Raw genomic sequence first — 25734 nt, 5'->3', positions numbered from 1 at the left:
CATATTTTATTTTCATTTCTGGGTGAGTTTAAAGGTTTGTGTGAATATGAACTAGTTTTAAATGAGTGAATGTTATAGATCCATTTACAGCAGTTAAAGTAAAAAAAATACTACACATTTTTATATTTAATTGCAGGTTATTCAAGTTATTTACTTAAGTTAGGCAATATTTCATTCACTTTTTTATTTTTTCTATTTTATTTATTTATTTTTTTCTGTGTTTAAATTGTCTTAATCCAACATTTGTTCTTGTTCAACACATTAAAGTTGAGCTAGCATCTTTAGCACAGCTGATGCTAACAGTCCAGTCTCACATTACACGCATTTTTAGTCTTTTAATCACTTTTAAAGCTCTTTTTGTCACTCACCGACCCCGTCTTCAGACTTCAGCACCATGTTTAGCCTCTTCTTTGACTCGCTTTTGGAAATAACCCGGCGTTTGTGAAGAAAAAGCGGTTTAAAGTCGCCAAAAGTGAGAAGTTTGTGGAGTTTATTGGACCAACTGTTGTCGATTTGTCAGCGCACGAGCAGCCGGCGTAAAGAGGCGGGGCTAACGGAAAACACAGCCAATCAGGAAGAGAGAAAAACAGATTGACAGCTTCAAGAGCCAATCAGGAGGCAGAATTTAGAACACAGGCTCGTATCTGTTAACTGGATGGAAATTAACCCTTTTAAATTCTATTTCTAATTAAAAAACGTACATTTTAAAAGTTTTTTGGATTAATGAGCTGAAGGAATCTACTAAACCAAACCAAAAATATTTAATTTGAAACTGACCATTAAAATGTTTGTGTTTTATCATGTTTTATTACCTAATTTTTGTATTATTATGGTTTATTTATTATTATTGATGATGGTAAATTGGATTAAGTTCACGTTATTAGATTGAATATATTTTTCTATATTTTTTTAAATTATATATTTAATTATTGTACTATAATAACTACTGTATATACTTTTTTGTATATATATATATTACAAAATACAGCATTTTCACAGTTTACGCTTGAATTTTGGCCTTGTAAAAACTTCGCTAACAGGAATAAATATTGAAAAAAATGTTGTTGAGTTTTCACGAGTAGCTAACAAATATAAAATGTGCAAGATAAAGGTTATAATATTCATAAATTGTGTTAGAGTCGTCTGAGAAGCGAATAAACCAGAGTAACACAATCTGAACAGTAGCCTGGCAGAAAATAAATATTGTAATCTGCAGCTGTTTGGGGAGACAAAAATATTTAACCACAAAAGCGCGAGGAATGAGGATGTGATCCGATCCGACACGACAACGAGACGAGAAAGAAGTGGGTTAAGGCCACGAAGAAGGAAGGATGCAGGACCTAGGACGTAGGAAAGGAGGAGAGGAAACGAGGCTGCAGCTGTGGATTCAATCAGAGCTTTATTCGCGCTCGGAGCAGACATAAACAGGAAGTGTTCGGAGGGACAAAGAGGTCGGCCGGACTCAACTCTGGGCTACTGTCGAAACTAAACAATGAGCGAAAAGACTCCCACTGTACTTCATCACGGACGAGAGGAAACGCAAAAACGCTCGAGCTTTGAGACGCTGCTACTTAAGCGAAAAACGACCGCGTCAAGCTCAAAACGCTCTGTTCCACCTTGTGATGTCATCGAGTGGCGGTTTTCAAGTTGCTTTTGGCTTTAGTTCGGTCGAGATAAGCGGCAACTCCGAGATTCGCTGAAATGATCCGAATGATTCTAGAAAGGAAGGTGCGCGGAGTTTAAAAACACAGCGGAGCACTTCCTGTATCGCCACACGATGACATCACGAGGTGGAACAGAGCGTTTTCAGTTTGAGAGAAGAGCTCGGCCTAAATCTGCAGGGTTTGGAAGGAAGAATCGACATTAGAACTGATCAGAAATGAGCGCTTTAATGATGTTTAACAGGAGACTCCACACAGCCACAGCTGCCCTGGGGTCGACCAGCACAAAGCCTGGCTGCCTCTCACACGACACAAACGAGGTACTAGTCAGGGCATGTTCCTGTTAGTGGGCGCCTGCTTAACCGCCTGTGCCACCTATCCCCCCTAACTACAGCTGTTTTAAAAGTTTTAATAAACTTTTAATGATCCTAGAAGTTGCTTAGACGCTTTAAAATGCATTATTCATTCACTTGACACGGAAACCTTCCTGTTAGAGGGCGCCTGCTTAACCGCCTGTGCCACCTCTGTCTTTGTTTTCTTTCGTTGTGGATCACAGGACGATATTTCACCAACGTAAGTATTTCACAGACTTACACATCCATGTATGCATGTCTATGGCAGGATGTGGAGCCGTTACCGCGGTGACACAAAACACACATCAGTAACATCGAAAAAAAACAGGACTAAACCAGGACTAAACCAGGACTAAACAAGGACTAAACCAGGACTAAACCAGGACTAAACCAGAACTAAACCAGGACTAAACCAGGACTAAACCAGGACTAAACAAGGACTAAACCAGGACTAAACCAGGACTAAACCAGGACTAAACCAGGACTAAACCAGGACTAAACCAGGTCTAAATCAGGACTAAACCAGGTCTAAACCAGGACTAAACCAGGACTAAACCAGGTCTAAACCAGGACTAAACCAGGACTAAACCAGGTCTAAACCAGGACTAAACCAGGACTAAACCAGGTCTAAATCAGGACTAAACCAGGTCTAAACCAGGACTAAACCAGGACTAAACCAGGACTAAACCAGGACTAAACCAGGACTAAACTGGGTCTAAATCAGGACTAAACCAGGACTAAACCAGGTCTAAACAAGGACTAAACCAGGACTAAATCAGGACTAAACCAGGACTAAACCAGAACTAAACCAGGACTAAACCAGGACTAAACCCGGACTAACCCAGGTCTTGTTTTGTTCCTCGTCTTTGTGACTCATGGCGTTGAACTCGCCGCACACATGGATCTTCTCCCACTGTGAATCTAAACCAGGCATCGCCACGGAAACCAGTCCAACGCCGTGTGGATAAATTTAGTCTGAGCCCGAGCCAATTATGAGCAGGACGTCTTTCATTTTTGGACCTGTTTTGATTGGTCCCACGTTTTATTCTGTCTCTGTAGATTTTAAATTCACGTGTTTTAAAGCTACAACACGTAACTTTTCCTACAGAGAGTTCGGCACCTGCTCGTCACCATGGAGATGTCATATTTTTCCCGCTTAATCCATTTCGACATGTCAAACTTTATGGAAAACAAGCGGCTGCCGTCACAAGGCCGGGTTACAGGTCAGATCTGCGGAGAGGCGAGCCCACTCACTGTTAGACTGCGTGTTTTTCGAGTTGTTTTTGTTTTGTTTTGTTTTTGCAGCGTCTCCGTGGAAACGAGCAGGTGGTAAATCCCCCACAGAAACGTCAGATGTGACACATGAGAAACAGCTTTAAAGCATTACACTGCGTAACTTTTTGTGGAACTGGCTTGTCTCCATGGAGATGTTCTTTGCTTTGTCTGGAAAGTCCCACAGTGCGGCATTAAACAAATCTGAATTGCGTTTAATCACTTTCACGTGTTTTTTATGAGTGTGAGCAGGGGACGCCTCTCCACAGATCTGCCTTCTCCTGTAGCTCCGTCGCCCGCTTGTATCCTTAGAGACAGACGTGTTTAATGCCATACTGTGGAACATTCTACGGCAACTGAGCGAAGACAAGCAGGTGGTGTACCCCCTACAGAAATGTTACATAGTGCAACTTTACCAAACCAGGACTAAACCAGGTCTAAACCAGGACTAAACCAGGACTAAACCAGGTCTAAACCAGGACTAAACCAGGACTAAACCAGGACTAAACCAGGTCTAAACCAGGACTAAACCAGGTCTAAACCAGGACTAAACCAGGACTAAACCAGGACTAAACCAGGTCTAAACCGGGACTAAACCAGGACTAAACCGGGACTAAACCAGGACTAAACTGGGTCTAAACCAGGACTAAACCAGGACTAAACCAGGTCTAAACCAGGTCTAAACCAGGACTAAACCAGGACTAAACCAGGACTAAACTGTGTCTAAACCAGGACTAAACTGGGTCTAAACCAGGACTAAACCAGGACTAAACTGGGTCTAAACCAGGACTAAACCAGAACTAAAACAGGTCTAAACCAGGACTAAACCAGGACTAAACTGGGTCTAAACCAGGACTAAACCAGGTCTAAACCAGGACTAAACCAGGACTAAACCAGGACTAAACCAGGACTAAACTGTGTCTAAACCAGGACTAAACCAGGACTAAACTGGGTCTAAACCAGGACTAAACCAGGACTAAACTGGGTCTAAACCAGGACTAAACCAGAACTAAAACAGGTTTAAACCAGGACTAAACCAGGACTAAACTGGGTCTAAACCAGGACTAAACCAGGACTAAACCAGGACTAAACCAGGACTAAACCAGGACTAGACCAGGACTAAACCAGAAATGACTTTGATATATTGATATAATTAAAGTGGAAAAAGTGAAAACAGATTTGCATCACCTGCTCGTCTCTACGGAGGTAAGTTAATGCCATACTGTGAAACATTCCAGACAAACCAATGACATTTCCACAGAGACCATCCCGTCCTCCTGAAAAGTTCCACAGTGTAGCTTTATATTCCAGAGTCGTACCTGCTGATGGTTTCACCGTTGGACAGAGGAAAGCCTGGAAACTGGAGACGCAGAGCTCACTGACGGTCCCCATGTCCCCATCGAAAAACTGTCCCCAAATGTCCCCAAATGTCCCACAGTCTACAGCCCCATAGTCCGGCGCATGTCCGAATCCTGCTCAGACGATTCCTGCTCAGACGATTCCTGCTCAAACGATTCCTGCTCAAACGATTCCTGTTCAGACGATTCCTGTTCCTGTTCTCTGCTCGTCGTTTGAGAGAATGAGAGAAAACACTCTCCTCTCTCACTCCACGAGAGACGCACTCCACCTGTGAGAGTTCACTATGATTCACTCACACGATCTGTTTGTGATGTGTCTGTATATATATACTCTAATGTGTGTCTGTATATACTCTAATGTGTCTGTATATACTCTACTGTGTCTGTATATACTCTAATGTGTGTCTGTATATACTCTAATGTGTCTGTATATACTCTAATGTGTCTGTATATACTCTAATGTGTCTGTATATACTCTAATGTGTCTGTATATACTCTAATGTGTCTGTATATACTCTAATGTGTCTGTATATACTCTGTGTCTGTATATACTCTACTGTGTCTGTATATACTCTACTGTGTCTGTATATACTCTAATGTGTCTGTATATACTCTAATGTGTCTGTATATACTCTGTGTCTGTATATACTCTACTGTGTCTGTATATACTCTACTGTGTCTGTATATACTCTAATGTGTCTGTATATACTCTACTGTGTCTGTATATACTCTAATGTGTCTGTATATACTCTAATGTGTGTCTGTATATACTCTAATGTGTCTGTATATACTCTAATGTGTCTGTATATACTCTACTGTGTTTGTATATACTCTGTGTCTGTATATACTCTACTGTGTGTCTGTATATACTCTGTGTCTGTATATACTCTAATGTGTCTGTATATACTCTACTGTGTCTGTATATACTCTAATGTGTCTGTATATACTCTAATGTGTCTGTATATACTCTAATGTGTCTGTATATACTCTAATGTGTCTGTATATACTCTACTGTGTGTCTGTATATACTCTAATGTGTCTGTATATACTCTAATGTGTCTGTATATACTCTAATGTGTCTGTATATACTCTGTGTCTGTATATACTCTACTGTGTCTGTATATACTCTACTGTGTCTGTATATACTCTAATGTGTCTGTATATACTCTACTGTGTCTGTATATACTCTACTGTGTGTCTGTATATACTCTGTGTCTGTATATACTCTAATGTGTCTGTATATACTCTACTGTGTCTGTATATACTCTAATGTGTCTGTATATACTCTAATGTGTCTGTATATACTCTAATGTGTCTGTATATACTCTAATGTGTCTGTATATACTCTACTGTGTGTCTGTATATACTCTAATGTGTCTGTATATACTCTAATGTGTCTGTATATACTCTAATGTGTCTGTATATACTCTAATGTGTCTGTATATACTCTAATGTGTCTGTATATACTCTGTGTCTGTATATACTCTACTGTGTGTCTGTATATACTCTAATGTGTCTGTATATACTCTACTGTGTGTCTGTATATACTCTAATGTGTCTGTATATACTCTAATGTGTCTGTATATACTCTAATGTGTCTGTATATACTCTAATGTGTCTGTATATACTCTACTGTGTGTCTGTATATACTCTACTGTGTCTGTATATACTGTACTGTGTCTGTATATACTCTACTGTGTGTCTGTATATACTCTACTGTGTCTGTATATACTGTACTGTGTCTGTATATACTCTACTGTGTGTCTGTATATACTCTACTGTGTCTGTATATATATTGTTTTTGTCAGATCTGATTTAATTTGTATCATTTTGTTCAGTGTTTTTTTTTTTTTCTCCACTTCACATTTTTCTAAGGTAACGCCCCTTCCCGCCCCTTAGCAACGCTGGTAATCAAACCTGTCGCTAACGCTAGCTATCATGATTTACAGACACAATAGTGAAATAAAAACCCCAGGATCGTGTTGAGTGGGTTAATACGAACATTTAAGACCAAAATGACGAGTCGGAAGTGCGCCCGGCGGCTAGCACGTTAGCGACGTCCATTTATATAAACAGTCTGTGTGAACGCACGAGACTCAGACTGAGGAGCAGGGCTGAAGCGTGTTAGCCATGTAGCGTGTTAGCCATGTAGCATGTTAGCCATGTAGCATGTTAGCCACATAGCGTGTTAGCCATGTAGCGTGTTAGCCATGTAGTGTGTTAGCCATGTAGCATGTTAGCCACATAGCGTGTTAGCCATGTAGCGTGTTAGCCATATAGCGTGTTAGCCATGTAGCGTGTTAGCATGGCCCCATACTGTGTGTCACAGACGAGGGCGGCGCTGAAATTAGAAGTGATGACAAACTCCCTCCTCCACAGAGTCGAGTTTAGTCACAGCAACAAGACTCAGTCTGGACCAGGACCAGGACTAGACCAGGACTAGACCGGGACTAGACCGGGACTAGACCAGGACTAGACCAGGACTGGACCAGGACTAAATCAAGCCATTGTCTTATATTAAAGGACCAGTCTGTAAACTTGTCCTGTCTGTTTGTCCAGAGGCTCATGAAGGTCAAACACACAGACTCTGGACACACAGACTCTGGACACACAGACTCTGGACACACAGACTCTGGACACACAGGGACAGGTGTAGTACCTTTAATAAACTGTAGGGGGCAGGTCACTGTTCTATACATTTTCCCTCCTGCAGAAGCAACGAGCTCAAAACGTTTATATAAACACTCACTCTGTCTCTCTCTCTCTTCTCTCTCTCTCTTATCTCTCTTTTCTCTCTCCTCTCTCTCTCCTCTCTCCCTTTTATCTCTCTTTTCTCTCTCTCTTCCCTCTCTCTTTTCTCTCTCTCCTCTCTCCCTTTATCTCTCTTTTCTCTCTCTTTTCTCTCTCTCTTCCCTCTCTCTTTTCTCTCTCTTCTCCCTTCTCTCTCTTATCTCTCTTTTCTCTCTCTTCTCTCTGTTTTCTCTCTGTGTCTGACCTTTGACCCGTCCTATGACACAGAGAGCACATGCAAACAGACAATCTTTTCTTTTCTTTTCCTTTCTCTTCTTTTTCTTTTCAAAACCCTCCAGTTCTTTTTTTAGGCTCTAATTTTCACTTTCTTCAACCTTTTCCCCAAATGCATCCGGTTGCCGTGGAAACCAGCCTCAGCAATCAGAGATCAGCCTCCTCCTCCTCTCCTCTCCTCCTCCTCCTCCTCCTCTCCTCCTCCTCCTCTCCTCCTCCTCTCTCCTCCTCCTCTCTCCTCCTCTCCTCCTCCTCCTCTCCTCCTCCTCCTCCCCTCCTCCTCTCCTCCTCCTCTCTCCTCCTCCTCTCCTCCTCCTCCTCCTCCTCTCTCCTCCTCCTCTCCCTCCTCTCCTCTTCTCCTCCTCCTCCTCTCCTCCTCCTCTCTCCTCCTCCCCACCTCCTCCTCCTCCTCCTCTCCTCCTCCCCTCCTCCTTCTCCTCCCCTCCTCTCCTCCTCCTCTCCTCCTCCTCCTCTCTCCTCCTCCTCCTCTCCCTCCTCTCCTCCTCCTCCTCTCTTCCTCCTCCTCTTTCCTCCTCTCCTCCTCCTCTCTCCTCCTCCTCTCTTCCTCCTCCTCTCCTCCTCCTCTCTCCTCCTCCTCCTCCTCTCTCTCCTCCTCCTCCCCTCCTCCTCCTCCTCTCCTCCTCCTCTCTCCTCCTCCCCTCCTCCTCCTCTCTCCTCTCCTCCTCCTCTCTCCTCCTCCCCTCCTCCTCCTCTCTCCTCCTCCTCCTCTCCTCCTCCTCTCTCCTCCTCCTCCTCCTCCTCTCTCCTCCTCCTCCTCCTCTCTCCTCCTCCTCCTCCCCTCCTCCTCCTCCTCTCCTCCTCCTCTCTCCTCCTCCCCCCCTCCTCCTCTCTCCTCCTCCTCCTCTCCTCCTCCTCCTCTCCTCCTCCTCTCCTCCTCCTCTCCATCACATTTGTTGTTTAAATATTTCATAAACCTCTTGACCTCGTCGCTGTAGTAAATGAAGCCGCCACTAGATGGAGCCGTTACACAACTGTACAAGTATATATGACCCAGGAGAGGGTCAGAGGAGAGGGTCAGAGGAGCAGAGGAGAGGGTCAGAGGAGAGGTCAGAGGAGCAGAGGAGAGGGTCAGAGGAGCAGAGGAGAGGGTCAGAGGAGAGGAGCAGAGGAGAGGATCAGAGGAGCAGAGGGTCAGAGGAGAGGGTCAGAGGAGAGGGTCAGAGGAGCAGAGGAGAGGGTCAGAGGAGAGGGTCAGAGGAGAGGGTCAGAGGAGCAGAGGAGAGGGTCAGAGGAGCAGAGGGTCAGAGGAGAGGGTCAGAGGAGAGGGTCAGAGGAGCAGAGGAGAGGGTCAGAGGAGAGGGTCAGAGGAGAGGGTCAGAGGAGCAGAGGAGAGGGTCAGAGGAGAGGGTCAGAGGAGAGGGTCAGAGGAGAGGTCAGAGGAGAGGGTCAGAGGAGAGGGTCAGAGGAGCAGAGGAGAGGGTCAGAGGAGCAGAGGAGAGGGTCAGAGGAGAGGGGCAGAGGAGAGGGTCAGAGGAGCAGAGGAGAGGGTCAGAGGAGAGGGTCAGAGGAGAGGGTCAGAGGAGCAGAGGAGAGGGTCAGAGGAGAGGGTCAGAGGAGCAGAGGAGAGGGTCAGAGGAGAGGGTCAGAGGAGCAGAGGAGAGGGTCAGAGGAGAGGGTCAGAGGAGAGGGTCAGAGGAGCAGAGGAGAGGTCAGAGGAGAGGGTCAGAGGAGCAGAGGAGAGGGTCAGAGGAGAGGGTCAGAGGAGCAGAGGAGAGGTCAGAGGAGATGGTCAGAGGAGCAGTTTTGAGGTTTAAAGCTGTACTGTGGAACATTTCGGTAGAGAGTCCACCCTTTGCTCGATTTCCTGGAATGAAACTATCTCCACAGACAAAGGCAGGGCGTGGTACAGGTCAGATCTGTGGAGAAGCGAGGCCCACTCACAGACATACTGCACGTTTCTGTGGTTCATATGGAGAAGTAAAAAACACCATGGAGACGAGCAAAAAAGTTCCACAGTGCAGCTTTAGTCCGGTGCAGCTCCTCGTATCGTTCCAGAACATCGTGAATGTTAAAGCTGCTCATCCTTTAATATGAAAATGTCCCAACGAGACTTTTCCCCCAAACGACTGTTATGTAAACGCGAGTCTCTGTTGCCGCGGCGATACACCACACCGTCGTTTTTTACATCGATTTGACGGGATAATAATCATAATAATAATACGTGAGTGGGATTAAACGGGATCCAAACGTTTTTTACACAAATCTGCCCCGAGGATCAACAAAGGATCAGACGACGTGTTTATGTAACTGTAACATCACTTTGACCCTCACACACGCAGGGATAATCCAGCAGCGCTCGCTCAGGTCGGGGGTTCAATTCCAGCTCTGGCTCGTGCTTCTGCCCTCGTGTCGTCGGGCAAAACACTCCTCACAGCTCGCGTCGTGTGTTTAGAGGCTGATGTGTGTATAGATGTGACACACTCGGGCAGGTTTAAAGTGTGTGTGTTTTTTTTTTTAACTAAAACACTGTCATGATCCGCACTGTCCGCTCCTGGTTTTCCTCCTGTCCTGCTCTTTCCCTCCCTCACCTGCCGGATCTGGGCTGGGCTCCTGGCTCCTCCTGCGCTCACCTGCAGCTCATCGGCGCAATCACCACCACCTGCCGTCTATAAGAGGAGCTGGGAGAAGACACTCGGTGCGAGATCGTCGTCGTCCCTTCATGTTGTCGGTCCCTGTGTTCCTGTGGTGCCTGTGGTGCTTCACCCTGTCCCGTACTGGATTATCTGTGTTTGGTGCCGGATCCTATGTGTGCCTTCAGCCCTGCTCCGACCCTGCTCCGACCCTGCTTCTCAGCCCTGGTACTGTCTTGGTTTTTCCCTGCACTCCACATTCCTGGATCGTGGCCCGCTCCTGGCTTCCCGCTCACCATCAGATCTTCCCCGGGGCCTCCTCCCGGTGGGACATGCCCAGAACACCTCCCTAGGGAGGCGTCCAGGAGACATCCTGAGCAGACGCCTGAGCCTCAGCTGGTTCCTCTCAACGTGTAGGAGCAGCGGCTCTACTCCAAGCTCCTCCCGTGTGACCGAGCTCCTCACCCTATCCCTAAGGGTGCGCCCGGCCACTCTGCGGAGGAAACCCATTTCAGCCGCTTGTATCCGCGACCTTGTCCTTTCGGTCATTACCCAAAGCTCATGACCATAGGTGAGGGTAGGAATGTAGATTGACGGTAAATCGAGAGCTTCGCCTTTGGACTCAGCTCCTTCTTCACCACAACGGACCGATACAGGTGCAGGGAGGTCCGGAGCTGGGTCTCGGGCAGTCTGTAGAAAAGCCAAAAATTCCAATCAGACATGGGTTTTACAAAAATACCAAGATACAAAGCCGAGCAGAAATATTCACGTGTGACACGCGGACGTTCCGGCGCCGAGTGTCTGGTCCTCACTCCTCTTATCCACAGCAGGTGGTGTTGATTGCGCAGATGGGCTGCAGGTGCGCGCAGGAGGAGCAGGACTCCACCCAGCTCCGGAGACAGGCAGGTGACGGAGGGGGGAACACAGCACGGGAGGACAGCAACCAGGGATCACGACATGTCCCATCTCTGTGAAGCCCTTGTCCTTTAGAATGTTCTGAAACCTGCTGTTGTGTTCAGTCTGAAGTCGTGTTAGAACTGAGTTAAATGTCAGAATGGCGTCACCAACAGGATCCTCCTCCATTCATCCTGTTGGTGGCGCCATTGTGTGAAGGAGCTGCTGTTACTGAACAACTATTAACTCTAACACAGGACATATTTAGATCAGTCCTCACCCAAAACAACGGATTAACATGTTTGCTAAGTCGCTCCCCCTTCAGAGCACCGTCACAACACAATCAGCTGCATCCCACTAATGAAACTACTGCACATCACATCAGGTTTGTCACGTCATAGTGCACAGAGTTGTCATGTGGGAGCATAGGTGATGTAGGCTTGTGGGCGGAGCCTCGTACATGGGTGATGTAGGCTTGTGGGCGAAGCTTTGGACAGAATCTTACTGCTAACCATGAGAACGTTTGACTTGACTTTTCATCTAGAACTGTAATTTTTCCACAACAATAATGGCGTCAGAAGTGGGATCCGCGCGCGGTCGTCCAGAACACAGTGAAGGTGGAATTTTTTCTTCCTTTTGGCTTCTGTCCCGATGCATGAATCTTTCAAAGAAGAACATGGATGGACATTGGTTTCTTCCTGGATCACCACCACTGGATTCAAACAAGGTTTACTTGGTGAGCTTTTCCACCACAGACTTCTTTCCATTTGAAAAGGAAATCTTTATCTTCAAAGAAATGGAAAATCAAAGGAGAATGTATTTTGGAAATGCAAAATGCTTCACTAAACATACCCAAAAACCACAGGGTTTTGGACAGAGTCAAAATGTCTGACTGAGGTTTCCCTTCGGTGGCACCGGGCGCCTGTTGGAGAAAAGTTGGGGTATATTTTGGATAAGTGTGATTTTGTATAATAAACCCGGTGAACACGTTACACTGTATGAGACGAGCACATGTGGAAGACTCATGTACACGTGTTCAAATCTGTGACCACAGCTCATCAGAGTCAAGATCTCCCTCCCAAAGAACTTTTATCGAGGCAAGAGAATCTGAGCGAATAAACGAGATCTGATCATAGAAGAACCAAATAGACCCTTTCAAGGAAGAAGTGGATAAAAGCAAAGAATCAAGAGCAGAATCGTCAGGTAAGTTTGAAATGAAGGGAAGTTTTAACAAAACTGTGAACTTTCAGGTATTTGACAAAATGTTTCTTTGGGAGAGAAACTTATACAGATATCTGATGTGAAGCCCTTATCAACAAACAAATCTTTAAAAATCCATGTTCAAAGATTTGACCAATTTAAAATCAGCAAGAGAAGGAGGGAAAAAAATGATTAGCCGCTAAAGGGGCATTGTGTGAATAAATGTGCAAACCAAAGTAACGTCTAAACTGAGTCCAAAAGTTAAAGATATTTTAACAGTCTGGTTCCTTGAGTACATTTTAGGGGATTGTACGGGTGAATATAACAAAGCTGCAAGGGACACTGGTTTTACAGAGTTCTGCTCCGTCACTAATCAATCCAAAGGGAAGTGTTTTGGACTGAAGCCAATATTTAAAAGTCTTACCTTGGAGGATCAATAATAACACCTGAAATGTGGTGAGGCCTCCCTCCTGATGGTTTAGGCCACTGTAGGTACGGCCTGGATAGTCCAGAAACTTTATTATCCCAAAGAAACTCAGCCACAAGTGAATCTGCCTGAGAGAAGAAAGGGCAGGAAAAGGGGAATGCTCTGGAATAAGAACAGGAAGTGAGACATTCATTTTGACACAGTTCATACGTGCGACGAAGGACAAGACCAGCGCTCAAAATCTTCACTAAATCTCAACAATAGAGGACAGAAGTTTGATTTGAACAAGTCTTCTGCTTTGTGCCTGAATCCAAGATATAAAAATCTATCATGCTCCATTTTAAAAGGGAACATTGTCCAGATTTAACTGGAGAGTTTAATAAGACAACCTCAAGTTGGCTAAAATTAAGTGAATTAAGTTTGTGTCCAGAAAACGGTCGTCAAGAACAAAAGAGAAATAACTCGACTCAATATTCAAACAAAGCAAAGGACGAAACTTGGAACATTTAAATATCACACTTTTTTTTATTTTTTTCATTTAGTTAATTCCTACATCACTCCATATTTCTTACTTCATATATTTGATGTATTGTGTTTGTAAAGATGAGGAGGAGAAGGAGGAGAAAAGAGAGGAGGAGAAGAAGGAGGAGAAGAAGGAGGAGAAAAGGAAGAGGAGGAGGAGAGTGTAGCTCATGACAGAGGGTACATCTAGTACTTGTCTCCTCTCTCCTTCCTCTTTTGCCTCCTCCTCTGAAAAGGCTGAGGTTTATTTTTAACACGTTTAGAATTTGAAGGACCAAAAATATACAAATAAAAACAGAAAACCCCCCCGACTGATTCAATTGTTTCTGTTGAACAAAATTCAGCTCAAATCCTTTATCAAAATCACCACATTTGAAGATTTATTAGATCTGAAAATATGAAACAAATACTGTCACTTTTTACTCTTTAAAAAAAAAGTAAATAAATGAACATTTCCAGTGATTTTTGTACAGATTTGTTGTATTTTACACAGAGGAGGGTGAGTCTGTGCGACACAGAGACACTGAGGAGTCAGGATAACGGAGCCTAAACCCAGGGAGCAGAGGCTGAGTGAATGTGGTGTTGAAGGTGTGGAGGTGGGTCAGTTGGTCAGAGGAGACTGTGTAGAAGGACAGAGAGCCAGCAGGACAGTCCACAAACACTGAGACTGTCCCAGAAGAGGAGGACCAGGGCTGAGGGAGGTCAGTGTGTTTGTCATTATGATGAACATAGAAACCATATTTAGAACAGTCCAGACTCCAGGACTGATCATTGTATCCAAAGAAACTGTCATCACTTTCTCCTTTCCTTCTGATTCCTCTGTAAGACACTGATATTAAAACATCTCCCCTCCACTGGACCTCCCAGTAACAGCGACCAGTCAGACCAGTGGAACACAGAATCTGATTCCAGTAGTCAAATCTGTCCTGATGATCTGGATACGGCTGCTTCTCTCTCACATGTGTCACCTTCTTGTTGTTGTCAGACAGTTTGAGTTTTCTGTGAGCTGTGTTTGGATCCAGAGTGAGATCACAGAAATCTGATGGAGAGAAGACACAACACAGCAGCAGTTAGTCCCATGTGGAGACACACATTTAATTATAGTTTAATATGGGTCAATCTATTCATGAAAGATGGATTTAAAGTCAATTATTTATGATGAATGTATTTTTATTCTGATGATTTTATTTGTGAATCATGTCAGTCTTATATTTGGCTCATGTTTCTTTTGCTTCAGCTCTATATTTCCTTTAGTTTCAGAGCCTCACATCTATTTCAGATTCTTTTCAGTGTAAAACTTGAGTTTGTTGCTGCAGTGACAAAGTGCAGCTCCAGTCTCTGACGTCACTCCACACATTCCTACACTCCTCTGTGCTCCATGACACAGACTTTCTCCTTTAAAATGTCTCTATATGAAGGAGAGGAGAACAGGGGATTGGTTTAAATCCACTGTCTCCAGAAGAAGAATGAAGATCACTGTTGTGTTTGAGCTGAAACATGAGTGCAGTTACACAGCTCCAGACTGGACTCTTCAGGATCTGCTTTAAGAAGAACTCTGGATTCAGTCATGGACACAGCTGTGGACCTCACAGTCTGAGGCCACACAACAATATATATTCTATGTGAGGTCCTTGGACCATTTTATCCATTTAAATAAGTGTCTGTTTCAAATGGAGTTTCTCAAAACTTACACTTTCTGAGTCCTGGTGTTAACCACTGAGCTCCAGCATGGTCCAGTCTGAAACACACGACATGAGACAACATCATCTGCAAACAGCAGAGATGAAATCCTGTGGTTCCCAAACCAGACCCCCTCCGGCTCCTGGCTGCGCCTAGAAATTCTGTCCATAAATATAATGAACAGAACCGGTGACAAAGGGCAGCCCTAGCGGAGTCCAACATGCACCGGGAACAGGTCTGACTTACTGCAGAGAACACAGCTCCTGCTCCGGTCATACAGGGACCGGACAGCCCTTAGCAAAGAGCCCCGCACCCCAAACTCCCAGAGCACCCCCCAAAGGACACCACGAGGGACACGGTCGAATGCCTTCTCCAGATCCACAAAACACATGTGGACTGGTTGGGCAAACTCCCATGAACCCTCAAGGACCCGATGGAGAGTATAGAGCTGATCCAGTGTTCCATGACCGGGACGAAAACCACACTGCTCCTCCTGAATCCAAGGTTCGACTATCGGTCAGATTCTCCTCTCCAGTACCCTGGAGTAGATCTTACCAGGAAGGCTGAGGAGTGCGATTCCGCTGTAGTTGGAACACACCCTCTGGTCCCCCTTCTTATACAGAGGGACCACCACTCTGGTCTGCCATTCCACAGGTACTGTCCCCGACCGCCACGCGATGCTGCAGAGACGTGTCAGCCAAGACAGCCCCACAACATCCAGAGCCTTGCCACCGAGGAGCTTGCTAACCACCTCAGTGACTTCAGCCAGGGTGATGGACGAGTCCGCCTCTGGGTCCCCAGTTTCCTCCTCCTCCTCGGAAGACATGACAGTGGGATTGAGGAGATCCTCAAAGTATTCCTTCCACCGCCCGACAACATCCCCAGTCGAGGTCAGCAGCTCTCCACCCGCACTGTAAACAGTGTTGGTGAAGCACTGCTTCCCCCTCCTGAGGCGTCAGACAGTTTGCCGAATCTCTTTGAGGCCGTCTGATAGTCCTCCTCCATGGCCTCCCCAAACTCCTCCCAACCCCGAGTTTTTGCCTCTGTGACTGCCCGAGCCGCAGCACGCTTGGCCCGCCGGTACTCATCGGCTGCCTCAGGAGTCCCACGAGCCAACAAGGCTCGATGGGACTCCTTCTTCAGCTTGACGGCATCCCTTACTTCCAGTGTCCACCACCGGGTTCGGGGATTGCCGCCGCGACGAGCACCGCAGACCTTATGACCACAGCTACGAGCAGCTGCATCGACAATAGAGGTGGAGAACATGGCCCACTCGGAGTCCATGTCTCCAACCTCCCCCGGGATCAGGGAGAAGTTCTCCCAGAGGTGTGAGTTGAAGAACCCTCTGACAGAAGGCTCTTCCAGACGTTCCCAGCAGATCCTCACGATGCGCTTGGGTCTGCCAGGTCTGTCCGGCTTCCTCCTCCGCCAGCGGATCCAACTCACCACCAGGTGGTGATCAGTTGACAGCTCAGCCCCTCTCATCACCCGAGTGTCCAAGACACGCAGTCGGAGGTCCGATGACACGACAACAAAGTCAATCATCGACCTCCGACCTAGAGTGTCCTGGTGCCACGTGCACCGATGGACACCCTTGTGCTCGAACATGGTGTTTGTTATGGACAAACTGTGACTAGCACAGAAGTCCAATAACAAAACACCGCTCGGGTTCAGATCAGGGAGGCCGTTCTTCCCAATCACGCCACTCCAAGTGTCACTGTCGTTACCCACATGGGCGTTGAAGTCCCTCAGGAGAACAACGGAGTCCCCAGTTGGTGCACTGTCTAGTACCCCTCCCAGGGACTCCAAGAAGGCCGGGTACTCCGCACTGCCAGCAGACAGCATGGGGCGCTCTCACCTGACAGACAGCAGGGGGCGCTGGTCCTGTAGAGCGGTCAGGAGCTCGGCTGAGGGTCCTGGATGGTTGTAGCTCAGGTCTAACTCTCTCAGGTGGGAGGGGGCGGAGCTCAGAGCTGAGGCCAGAGCAGCCCCGCCCCTCTGTGAGACCAGACATCCAGACAGCCTAAAGACACAGCATTACACTCATGTGGACACAAGGGGGCAGAGTGCATCATGGGAGCACCTCACCTGAGCGTCTCCAGTCTGCAGGGGGCGCTCTTCAGTCCAGAACACAGCAGCTCCACTCCTGAGTCCTGGAGGTCGTTTCCACTGAGGTCCAGGTGTGTGAGACTGGAGGAGCTGAGGACTGAGGCCAGAAGCCCACAGCTGTGAGGGGACAGTCCACAGAGGGACAGACTGAGGAGACAGAGGGACATTAGAGACTAGAACCACCACACAAGAGTTTAAGCCTCAGCCTGTGGGGCCGGTGCTTGTTTGACTCCAGACGTGAGAGATGTGAGGGGGTGTGGCTGAAGGGAGCTCCGCCCCCTCACATGTCTCTGACACAGAGCGACTCTGCTCCTCTGTGAGGAGCGGTCAGCGGCCCACCCTTCATGTGAGGTGGGTCATTTGTTTCTGGGCTCACAGTAGATTTCAGCCAGCAGCCAGAAACTCCTGCACACTCAGATGGATGAAGCAGTAGACCTTGTCCTGGTACAGGCCTGGCTCCTCTCTAAAGACCTGTGTGAACACTCCAGAGTACACTGAGGCCGCTGCAGCGTCCAGTCCAGACTCACTCAGGTCACACTCGTAGAAGATCAGGTTTCCTCTCTGCAGCTGCTCAAAGGCCAGTTTTCCCAGAGACTCCACCATCTTCCTGGTCTCTGGAGTCCAGTGTGGGTCTGTCTCAGATCCTTCTTCATACTTGATGTTCTTGACTTTGGCCTGAACCACCAGGAAGTGGATGTACATCTGAGTCAGGGTCTTGGGCAGCTCTCCTCTCTCTCTGCTTTTCAACAAATACTCCAGGACTGTGGCAGCGATCCAGCAGAAGATCGGCATGTAGCACATGATGTGGAGGCTTCTGGACGTCTTGATGTGGGAGATGATTGTGTCGGCCTCGTCTCTGAACCTCTTCCTGAAGTACTGCTCCTTCTGTGGGTCGGTGAACCCTCTGACCTCTGTCACCATGGAGACGCACCATGGAGGGATCTGATTGGCCGCCGCAGGTCGTGTGGTTATCCAGAGGCGAGCGGAGGGAAGCAGCCTCCCCCTGATGAGGTTTACCAGCAGCACGTGCAGTGAGGTGGACTCTGTGGGGTCGGTCAGGGCCTTGGTTTTGGTGAAGTCCAGAGGAAGTCTGCACTCGTCCAGACCATCAAAGATGAAGAGCACCTGGAGGTCTTCAAAGCTGCAGAGTTCTGTTTGTGTTTGACTAAAGAAGTGATGAACAAGTGTCACCAAGCTGAAGCTTCTCTCCTTCAGCACATTGAGTGCTCTGAAAGTGAACGGGAACAGCAGCTGTATGTCCTGGTTGGCTTTGCCTTCAGCCCAGTCCAGACTGAACTTCTGAGTGAGCACTGTTTTCCCGATGCCAGCCACTCCCTTTGTCAGCACTGTTCTGATTGGTCCATGTGTGTGAGCTGGGCCTTTAAACATGTCTTCACATGTGATGACTGTCTCTGCTGGGTCTGGTTTCCTGGAGGCTGTTTCCATGTGTCTGACCTCATGTTCCTGGTTGACCTCTGAAGACCCTCCCTCTGTGATGTAGAGCTCTGTGTAGATCTGATTCAGAAGGGTGGGGTTTCCTGCTTTAGCGATGCCCTCAAACACACACTCAAACTTCTGCTGCAGGTTAGACTTCAGTTTACGCTGACAAACTCCAGAATAACTCCCTGAATGAAGACAACAGATACAGGCCTGAGTCTCAGAGAATATAAAACGACTGTGAGCACCTTGTTAAATGTGTTAAATGGTCCTACTGCTCCTCAGACGCTCAGCCAGCTCCTTCTGCTTCATCCTCCTCAGGAAGTTCAGTGAGATCTTCAGAACAGCCTCACTGCTGCTCCTCTGTTCTTCATCCTTCATAGGCTCTAAGCATTCTGGGTAATCTGTACTCAGAACCTTGTGGAGCTTCTTCAGCTCCTTCTGGACAAAAGTGAAGATGTCCTCCTCCAGAAGCTGAACAGACACATTATAAACAACACAAATGCAGTCAGTGTCAGATCTGTGTGGAACAAGTTCTCATTCATCTGAACATTTACAAACTTTAGTGACAGACCTTAAATATGGAGTCCAGCTGTGTCTGATGGTGCTGACCACTGGAGACCTCTGGACCCTGCTGCTCCACTCTGTGAGAGAGAAGGATTAAACACTTATGTTCATTTTAAATTGTTTTATTCAACACTTGTGGAAACTCACGGCTCTGTGGCAAAAGCAATAGGATGTCCCATAGACCAGTCACTCCTGAGGGACTCACAGATGGGACCAGGTTCAGATGGAGGATGTTTCTGGTGGATCCTGAGACACAGAAGAAAACACACTTCAGTCACACTGACTCTTCTTAACACTTGTGTTCACCTCACTCCAGAATCATCACATACAGTGTCTTCTGGTTCTGTCTGTGGTTCAGTTTTCACACAGATTGTCATTAAGATTGTCCACACTGTTCACCATTTTCTTTCTTTCCTGACAGACATTTGTCGACTGTTGGCTCTTATAAAAAAACAAGTGTCCATATGATTCTAAAAAGGCTGTGAACATAAAGTGGTGACATTCTGAGGTGTTGAGTCTGACTCACTCTGGACCATGTTTTCTTTTAAAATTAACTCCTAGTCCTTTAGAGTCGTCACTCTTCAGTGACTCCCCGCTGGCCCCAGGAGCAGGTCTGTGGACACAGATGGAGCAGTGGCTTTAGTCTGAGCTCTGACATGGAGAACAGTGGTGGAGTGTTAGTGATCCTCTCTTACCTGTGAGCTTTTATAGAGGGAGGGGCTCCGTCCTCTCTGGTCTCTCTCTGATCCATGCTCAGTCCAGGTTCATGTGATCTCAGACCCTCAGGAGGAGGCGACGCATGAAGCCACTGCAAAAAGTCCAAAATCAAACATGGAAACATGTACAGATCTGGACAAAATTATTGGTACCCGTCGGTTAATGAAAGAAAAACTCACAATGGCCACAGAAATAACTTGACTCTGACAAAAGTAATAATAAATAAAATTTCTATGAAATTTATCCAATGAAAATCAGACATTGCTTTTCAAACATGCTTCAACAGAATTATTTTAAAAAGTAAACATGAAACTCATGAAACAGGCCTGGACAAAAATGATGATACCCTTAACTTATTTTTTGTTGCATAACCTTTGGACACAATCACTGCAATCAAACGATTCCTGTAACTGTCAGTGAGACTTCTGCACCTCTCAGCAGGTATTTTGGCCCACTCCTCATGAACAAACTGCTGCAGTTGTTTCAGGTTTAAAGGCCTTTTCCTGAGACATGTTTCAGCTCCTTCCAAAGATGCTCAGTAGGATTTAGGTCAGGGCTCATAGAGGCGACTTTCGAACAGTCCAGTGTTTCCTCTGAGCCTCTTGGTGTTTTTATCTGTGAGTTTTAGGTCATTGTCCTGATGTAAGACCCATGACCTGTGACTGAGACAGAGCTTTCTGACACTGTCTTGAGATTTCATTGTCCCTGCACAGGTTCAAGACCCTGTGCCAGATGCAGCAAAGCCCCAGAACATAACAGAGCCTCCTCCATGTTTCAGTCGGGACAGTGTCTTTTCTTGATATGCTTCATTTTTCTGTCTGTGAACATAGAGCTGATGTGTCTTGGCAAAAAGTCTCTTCTGTCCATAGGACATTCTCCCAGAAGCTTTGTGGCTTGTCAACATGTAGTTTGGCAGATTCCAATCTGTCTTTTTTATCATTTGTTTTCAACGGCGTCCTCTTTGGTCGTCTCCATTAAGTCGACTTTGGCTCAAGCACTGACGGATGGTTTGATCTGACACTGATGTTCCTTGAGCTTGAAGTTCACCTTTAATCTCTTTAGAAGTTTTTCTGGACTCTTTTGTTTCCAGTCGTATTATCCGTCTCTTTGATTTGTTATCAGTTTTCCTCCTGTGGCCACGTCCAGGGAGGTTGGCCACAGTCCCATGGATCTTACATTTCTGAATAATGCAACTTTAGTAACAGGAACATCAAGCTGCTTGGAGATGCTCTTATTCGGAGATGCTCTTATGTGGAGATGCTCTTATTCGGAGATGCTCTTATTCAGAGATGCTCTTATTCGGAGATGCTCTTATAGCCTATACCTTTAACATACTTGTCTATAATTTTCTTTCTAATCTCCTGAGACTGTTTCTTTTGTTTCCTCTGGTCCATGTTGAGTGTGGAACATGTCACAAACAGCACAGTGACTGTAGCTCCATGTACAGACTCACCGACTCATTATAAGACTGTAGACACCTGTGTTGCTGATTAGTGACACACGTTGGATTAACACGTCCCTTTGGTCACATTATTTTCAGTCTTTTCTAGGGGAACCATTTTTGTCCAGGCCTGTTTCATGAGTTTATTATTATTTTTAAATAATTCTGTTGAATCATGGTTGAAAGGCAATGTCTGACTGTCATTGGTTACATTTCATAAAAATTGTATTTATTTTAAAATTTGTCAGATTCAAGTTGTTTCTCTGACCACTGTGAAATCGAAGGGACCAACGATTTTGTCCACGTGTGTAAATCCAGACAATACTTTGTACGACTCAAGAAAACCACTAAATATAACAGAATAAAAAGACCAAATGTAATGAAATATTCAATAATAGAAATGAAAAAGCCACAGAATGAACCAAAAGACACGACCAAAACCAAACACAATCTCATTTTAATTAAATCCACAGCCCAAAAGTCCAAATCACTGCCAGAAGACGATTAAAGCAAATCTTTATAAATATGTGAGAAATAAAAGTCATTTAAAACCATCGAAAAACACAATTATGTCTATTCAAGAACAAGGACGATAACAGGAAATAAACAGGAAATAAACAGGAAATGAACAGGAAATAAACAGGAAATGAACAGGAAATGAACAGGAAATAAACAGGAAATAAACAGGAAATAAACAGGAAATGAACAGGAAATAAACAGGAAATGAACAGGAAATAAACCAGGAAATGAACCAAGACTAAACCAGATCTAACATTTAGAAATAAACCAAGACTAAACCTGGACTCAACCAGGTCTAAACCAGAACTAAACCAGGACTAAACCAGATCTAAAGTTTAGGACTAAAGCAGGACTAAACCACGTCTAAACCACGACAAAACCAGGGCTAAACCAGGGCTAAACCAGGACTAAACCAGGTCTAAACCAGGTCTAAACCAAGACCAAACCAGGACTAAACCAGGACTAAACCAGGTCTAAACCACGACAAAACCAGGGCTAAACCAGGGCTAAACCAGGGCTAAACCAGGGCTAAACCAGGACTAAACCAGGACTAAACCAGGTCTAAACCAAGATCGAACCAGGACTAAACCAGGGCTAAACCAGGGCTAAACCAGGTCTAAACCAGGACTAAACCAGGACTAAACCAGGACTAAACCTAGTGTTGAATAAACTCAAACTAGTGAAACCTGAGCAGATCTGAAGAGTCCAAAGTGTCTCGGGGAAAAGTGCAGTGTTGAAGTCTCTTGGGTGTGAGGTTCTTCCTGGTGTGACTCACTCGCTCTTCTATTGGCTGTAGTCCAGGTGGGCGGGGCTTCACTCGGCTGAGTGACAGGAGCTGCCCCTGAGCTCTGAGTATGAAATGAGCCAGAAGGAAACAAATATGAGACGAACACTCCGGTTCAGACCAGGACTAAACCAGGACTAAACCAGGACTAAACAAGGTCTAAACCAGGACTAAAACAGGACTAAACCAGGACTAAACTGGGACTAAACCAGGACTAAACCAGGACTAAACCAGGACTAAAGCAGGACTAAAACAGGACTAAACCAGGACTAAACTGGGACTAAAGCAGGACTAAAGCAGGACTAAACCAGGACTAAACCAGGACTAAAGCAGGACTAAACCAGGACTAAACTGGGACTAAAGCAGGACTAAAGCAGGACTAAACCAGGACTAAACCAGGTCTAAACCAGGACTAAACAAGGACTAAACCAGGACTAAACTGGGACTAAAGCAGGACTAAAGCAGGACTAAACCAGGTCTAAACTGGGACTAAAGCAGGACTAAAGCAGGACTAAACCAGGACTAAACTGGGACTAAAGCAGGACTAAACCAGGACTAAAACAGGACTAAACAAGGACTAAACCAGGACTAAACCAGGACTAAACCAGGACTAAAACAGGACTAAACAAGGACTAAACCAGGACTAAACAAGGACTAAACCAGGACTAAACCAGGACTAAACCAGGACTAAACAAGGACTAAACCAGGACTAAACCAGGACTAAACAAGGACTAAACCGGGACTAAACCAGGACTAAACCAGGACTAAACCGGGACTAAACCGGGACTAAACCGGGACTAAACCGGGACTAAACCAGGACTAAACTGGGACTAAACCGGGACTAAACCAGGACTAAAGCAGGACTAAACCGGGACTAAACCAGGACTAAACTGGGACTAAACAAGGACTAAACTGGGAATAAAAAAAGGACTAAACTGGGACTAAACAAGGACTAAACCAGGACTAAACTAGGACTAAACAAGGACTAAACCAGGACTAAAGCAGGACTAAACTGGGACTAAACCAGGACTAAACAAGGACTAAACCAGGACTAAACCAGGACTAAACCAGGACTAAACAAGGACTAAACCAGGACTAAACCAGGACTAAACTGGGACTAAAGCAGGACTAAAGCAGGACTAAACCAGGTCTAAACTGGGACTAAAGCAGGACTAAAGCAGGACTAAACCAGGACTAAACTGGGACTAAAGCAGGACTAAACCAGGACTAAAACAGGACTAAACAAGGACTAAACCAGGACTAAACCAGGACTAAACAAGGACTAAACCAGGACTAAACCGGGACTAAACCGGGACTAAACCGGGACTAAACCGGGACTAAACCGGGACTAAACCGGGACTAAACTGGGACTAAACCGGGACTAAACCAGGACTAAACTGGGACTAAACAAGGACTAAACTGGGACTAAACAAGGACTAAACCAGGACTAAACCGGGACTAAACTGGGACTAAACCAGGTCTAAACCGGGACTAAACTGGGACTAAACCAGGACTAAACCAGGACTAAACTGGGACTAAACCAGGTCTAAACCGGGACTAAACTGGGACTAAACCAGGACTAAACCAGGACTAAACCAGGACTAAAGCAGGACTAAACCGGGACTAAACCAGGTCTAAAGACAGTCTCTCCATGGTCTGTTCTCTATTTACACCTCTGTTATCTACAGCTGGGGCCAGTCCCATACTGACTCTTGAAAGTACTGCATTTATACTTGATGTTCTGTGTAACTGGACCAGTGACTGTTCCTCTGTTGATTCTGTGACTTTGTGTTGGTTAAACAGTTTTGATCCTGTGAGGCGACTGCTGCTGTGATTTAGAACTGTACAAACATTTAAAAAGTCAATTTAGTTAAAGTTATATTAACAGTGAATATGATGGTGGATCCCTGTCCAATGTCCTGGAGGAAGACAAGTCAGAGGAAGACGACGCACAAGTACAACAACAACCACAGCAAACACAGCTCAGACCCTCACAATGCACTTGGGCCTGCCAGGTCTGTCCGGCTTCCTCCTCCGCCAGCAGATCCAACTCACCACCAGGTGGTGATCAGTTGACAGCTCAGCCCCTCTCTTCACCCGAGTGTCCAAGACACGCGGTCGGAGGTCAGATGATACGACAACAAAGTCGATCATCGACCTCCGACCTAGAGTGTCCTGGTGCCACGTGCACCGATGGACACCCTTGTGCTCGAACATGGTGTTTGTTATGGACAAACTGTGACTAGCACAGAAGTCCAATAACAAAACACCACTCGGGTTCAGATCGGGGAGGTCGTTCTTCCCAATCACGCCCCTTCAAGTGTCACTGTCGTTACCCACATGGGCGTTGAAGTCCCCCAGGAGAACAACGGAGTCCCCAGTTGGTGCACTGTCTAGTACCCCTCCCAGGGACTCCAAGAAGGCCGGGTACTCTGCACTGCTGTTTGGCCCGTAGGCCGACACAACAGTGAGAGACCTGTCCCCGACCCGAGGGCGCAGGGACGCGACCCTCTCGTTCACCGGAGTGAACCCCAACACGCAGCGGCTGAGCTGTGGGGCAAGGAGCAAGCCCACACCAGCTCGCCGCCGCTCCCCGCGGGCAACGCCAGAGAAATGGAGAGTCCAACCCCTCTCAAGGAGTTGGGTTCCAGAGCCCGAGCTGTGCGTGGAGGTGAGGCCGACTATATCTAGCCGGTAACGCTCAACCTCCCGCACAAGCTCAGGCTCCTTCCCCCCCAGCGAGGTGACATTCCACATCCCCAGAGCCAGTCTCCATGTCCAGAGATCCGGTCGTCGAGGCCCCCGCCTTCGACTGCCACTCAGATCTTCATGCACCAGCCCCTTACGGACACAGGCTTTAGGAAAAGAGAGGGAGCGGAGGGTATGAGAGTGAGCGCTGCAGTTCTAGCGTTGACTATAGCAGCCTATAAGGGGCCAGGATCGTCAGGCTTTGCTTTTTCTTACAGCCTATGAGGCCGGGGACCCAAACATTATATGTTTGGAATTATGAAAATGTACTATTTAAGCGGGCTATGATCATGATCGGTGTCAACACATTTTTGATTTTTGAAGGACCTTAACACACGTACCACACTTTGAGAAACACTGGCCTATATAACTTCAACAACACCTTTACTGTTTAAACAAGTCACGCGTGTCTCTTTGTTTTAAACTTCAT

The 25734-nt window shown here is 46.3% G+C and overlaps 2 protein-coding genes across 4 annotated transcripts in view; both read right to left on the bottom strand.

Moving 5' to 3' along the window:
• Positions 1-4678, bottom strand: part of LOC117386984 (cytohesin-1-like) — a 35104-nt gene extending 30426 nt beyond the window's left edge. Inside the window, exon 1 of one of the 2 annotated variants that reach the window (XM_033984374.2) lies at positions 4606-4678. In XM_033984374.2, the coding sequence (XP_033840265.2) occupies positions 4606-4678 (73 nt within the window). Of the gene's footprint in view, positions 1-368; positions 496-4605 lie in introns of those variants that run through there. The other variant, XM_055229741.1, reaches the window with a different exon arrangement.
• Positions 4679-13778: 9100 nt separating this feature from the next.
• LOC117387568 (NACHT, LRR and PYD domains-containing protein 3-like) overlaps positions 13779-25734 on the bottom strand; it is a 157510-nt gene continuing 145554 nt past the window's right edge. For both annotated transcript variants that reach the window (XM_055229695.1, XM_055229696.1), the window contains 4 exons: positions 17071-17238; positions 16841-17005; positions 14994-15040; positions 13779-14341 (listed from right to left, as the gene is read on the bottom strand). In XM_055229695.1, the coding sequence (XP_055085670.1) occupies positions 13788-14341; positions 14994-15040; positions 16841-17005; positions 17071-17238 (934 nt within the window). In that variant the 3' untranslated portion in view covers positions 13779-13787. The remainder of the gene's footprint in view (positions 14342-14993; positions 15041-16840; positions 17006-17070; positions 17239-25734) is intronic.

The sequence above is a fragment of the Periophthalmus magnuspinnatus genome, chromosome 19 (genome assembly GCF_009829125.3).
Source record: "Periophthalmus magnuspinnatus isolate fPerMag1 chromosome 19, fPerMag1.2.pri, whole genome shotgun sequence".
Classification (NCBI taxonomy): Eukaryota; Metazoa; Chordata; class Actinopteri; order Gobiiformes; family Gobiidae; genus Periophthalmus; species Periophthalmus magnuspinnatus.
The sequence above is the reverse complement of the archived record's forward strand: the minus strand, read 5'-3'. Positions and strand labels throughout refer to the sequence as shown.